Source organism: Helianthus annuus, chromosome 10, assembly GCF_002127325.2.
Source record: "Helianthus annuus cultivar XRQ/B chromosome 10, HanXRQr2.0-SUNRISE, whole genome shotgun sequence".
Classification (NCBI taxonomy): Eukaryota; Viridiplantae; Streptophyta; class Magnoliopsida; order Asterales; family Asteraceae; genus Helianthus; species Helianthus annuus.
In genome coordinates, this window is record NC_035442.2 from 92,124,392 (window position 1) to 92,126,197 (window position 1,806).

Below are 1,806 nucleotides of genomic sequence, written 5' to 3' on the forward strand. Positions count from 1 at the left end.
AAAAGACACTTTACGGAATAATTAAACACTTTAACGGAACGGTATCCAACCGAACAACCGGACATTATCCGGAACGCAAAATTTTTGCCAAACTCATTGTTTAACTATTTCTTGACTAGTCGTGATCCCCGAACACCCTAACACCCACTAAAAATCAACTAACTAGCATATGTAATGAAATACTTGGGTTTTTACTTATGGTTACCAACTAGTTGCAAAAATTTACATTTAACCCCCCCCCCCATAACCGAATTCGGTCCCAAAGGACCCACAAAATCACCAACAAGATATCCTCACCATACTTCCTAGATTATTTCTTTTATTTTATTAGATTGATTTCTTGTTGTAATTGCCATAATATATGAAGATATCTTATAAGTATGGTTCCATAAGATCCTACATCATTTCAATCTTCACACCACTCCTTCACTCCCCACTCTCTCCCTCTCGGCCACACTACAACCGCCACCATCACCACCACAATCTTCCAATTTCAAGTTTCATTCAAGCTTAAAAGGTGATACAAGGAAGCTTGCAACTTGTGGAGCTTCAAAGGGCTTTGTTTCTTGCTTTTTTTCACCATCATTTCTTCATCTTCTCACTAAGGGGCCGTTTGGTAACCTCTGAATGGGTAAGTGCTGAACCAGTAAGAGGTCTGAATGGGTAAGAGACTCTGAACCAGGAAGTGCTGAACCAAAAAGTGTTGTTTGGTTGGACCTCTGAATGACTATGCACAATGACTACTTTACCCTCTGAGCTATTTTATGCTGAATGAAATGTATTTGTTTGGTCAGTGCTCTGAATGACGGTTCTGGAAGATTAATAATAATAAAATGATAACACATAACATTATAGAAAATCCAAATTACATATAAATCCTTCAAAATTCTTAAAAACATACTAAAATTCAACTAGAAATTAATAATTTGCGTAGAATTTTAATTTTAAACATTTCAAATTAGTTGACTAGCTATCTGGTTACGCAAAGTAGTCATATACTCGATGTCTTGTGAACCCCATTCTATGTCGTGAACGAACTGCCCAACATTTTCTCCACCTTGTATTTCAGAAAACAGAGTGTTCTCGCCATACTCCACAAATAATTGATCACGAATATTGCATTTTCTTATAAAATTATGGACGGCGAAACAGGCGATCACTATGTCCCTTTGGATTGGAAAAGAAAAGGGAGCCATTTGCTTTAAGATTGGGAATCTCGCCTTCAAAACACCATATGAGCGCTCAATAACATTTCTGAGTTGTGCATGGGCATGATTGAATTTTTCTTCCTTAGTTAACGCACGTTGTCGTCGAAAATCGGCTAACCAATATCTCGTATTACGGTAGGGAGTCATAAATCCACGAGTGTTAGTGTATGCAGCGTCACAAAGATAATATTTATCTGTAAACACCAGTATCAAAACTGTTACATAACAATAGGTAATTTATAAATAATCAAAGTTAAAATGATTAAAAACCTGGTGGGGGGAAGGAAAACCCGGAAGTCGGGTTAAATGCTACTTCTTTTAAAACTCGTGAATCATGTGCAATCCCCTCCCATCCGGCCCATACAAACGTGAATATCATATCAAAATCACAAATTGCTAAGACATTCTGAAAGCATTCACCCTTTCCTCTTCCCCTGTAACGAGTCTGTTGATCAACAGGCACGACTGCATGTACAAGAGTTCCATCTAGCGCACCTATTGCTCCAGGGAATATTTGTTTTAGCTTTCTATGTCGTTCTGAGGTATTTGCAATTGCATTAGAAGATGTTGGATTTATAACTTCTCTTGCGAAACTCAT

General features: G+C 37.6%; 1 protein-coding gene across 1 annotated transcript; it reads right to left on the reverse strand.

Annotated features, from left to right (window-relative positions):
• Positions 1-953: 953 nt before the first annotated feature.
• On the reverse strand, positions 954-1,806 carry LOC110882318 (putative nuclease HARBI1). Its single transcript, XM_022130369.1, has 2 exons — positions 1,479-1,806; positions 954-1,402 (listed from the first exon to the last, which is right to left on the reverse strand). Exons 1-2 carry the CDS (start codon positions 1,804-1,806, stop codon positions 954-956), a joined length of 777 nt encoding a protein of 258 aa, XP_021986061.1.

Bases quoted from the DNA above. Each gene is read 5' to 3' on its own strand.
- LOC110882318 (XM_022130369.1), bottom strand. From the start codon at position 1,806: ATGAGTTTCGCAAGAGAAGTTATAAATCCAACATCTTCTAATGCAATT. The intron at 1,403-1,478 runs GTTTTTAATCAT...TGGTGTTTACAG, and splicing joins GTTTTCCTTCCCCCCACCAG to ATAAATATTATCTTTGTGAC.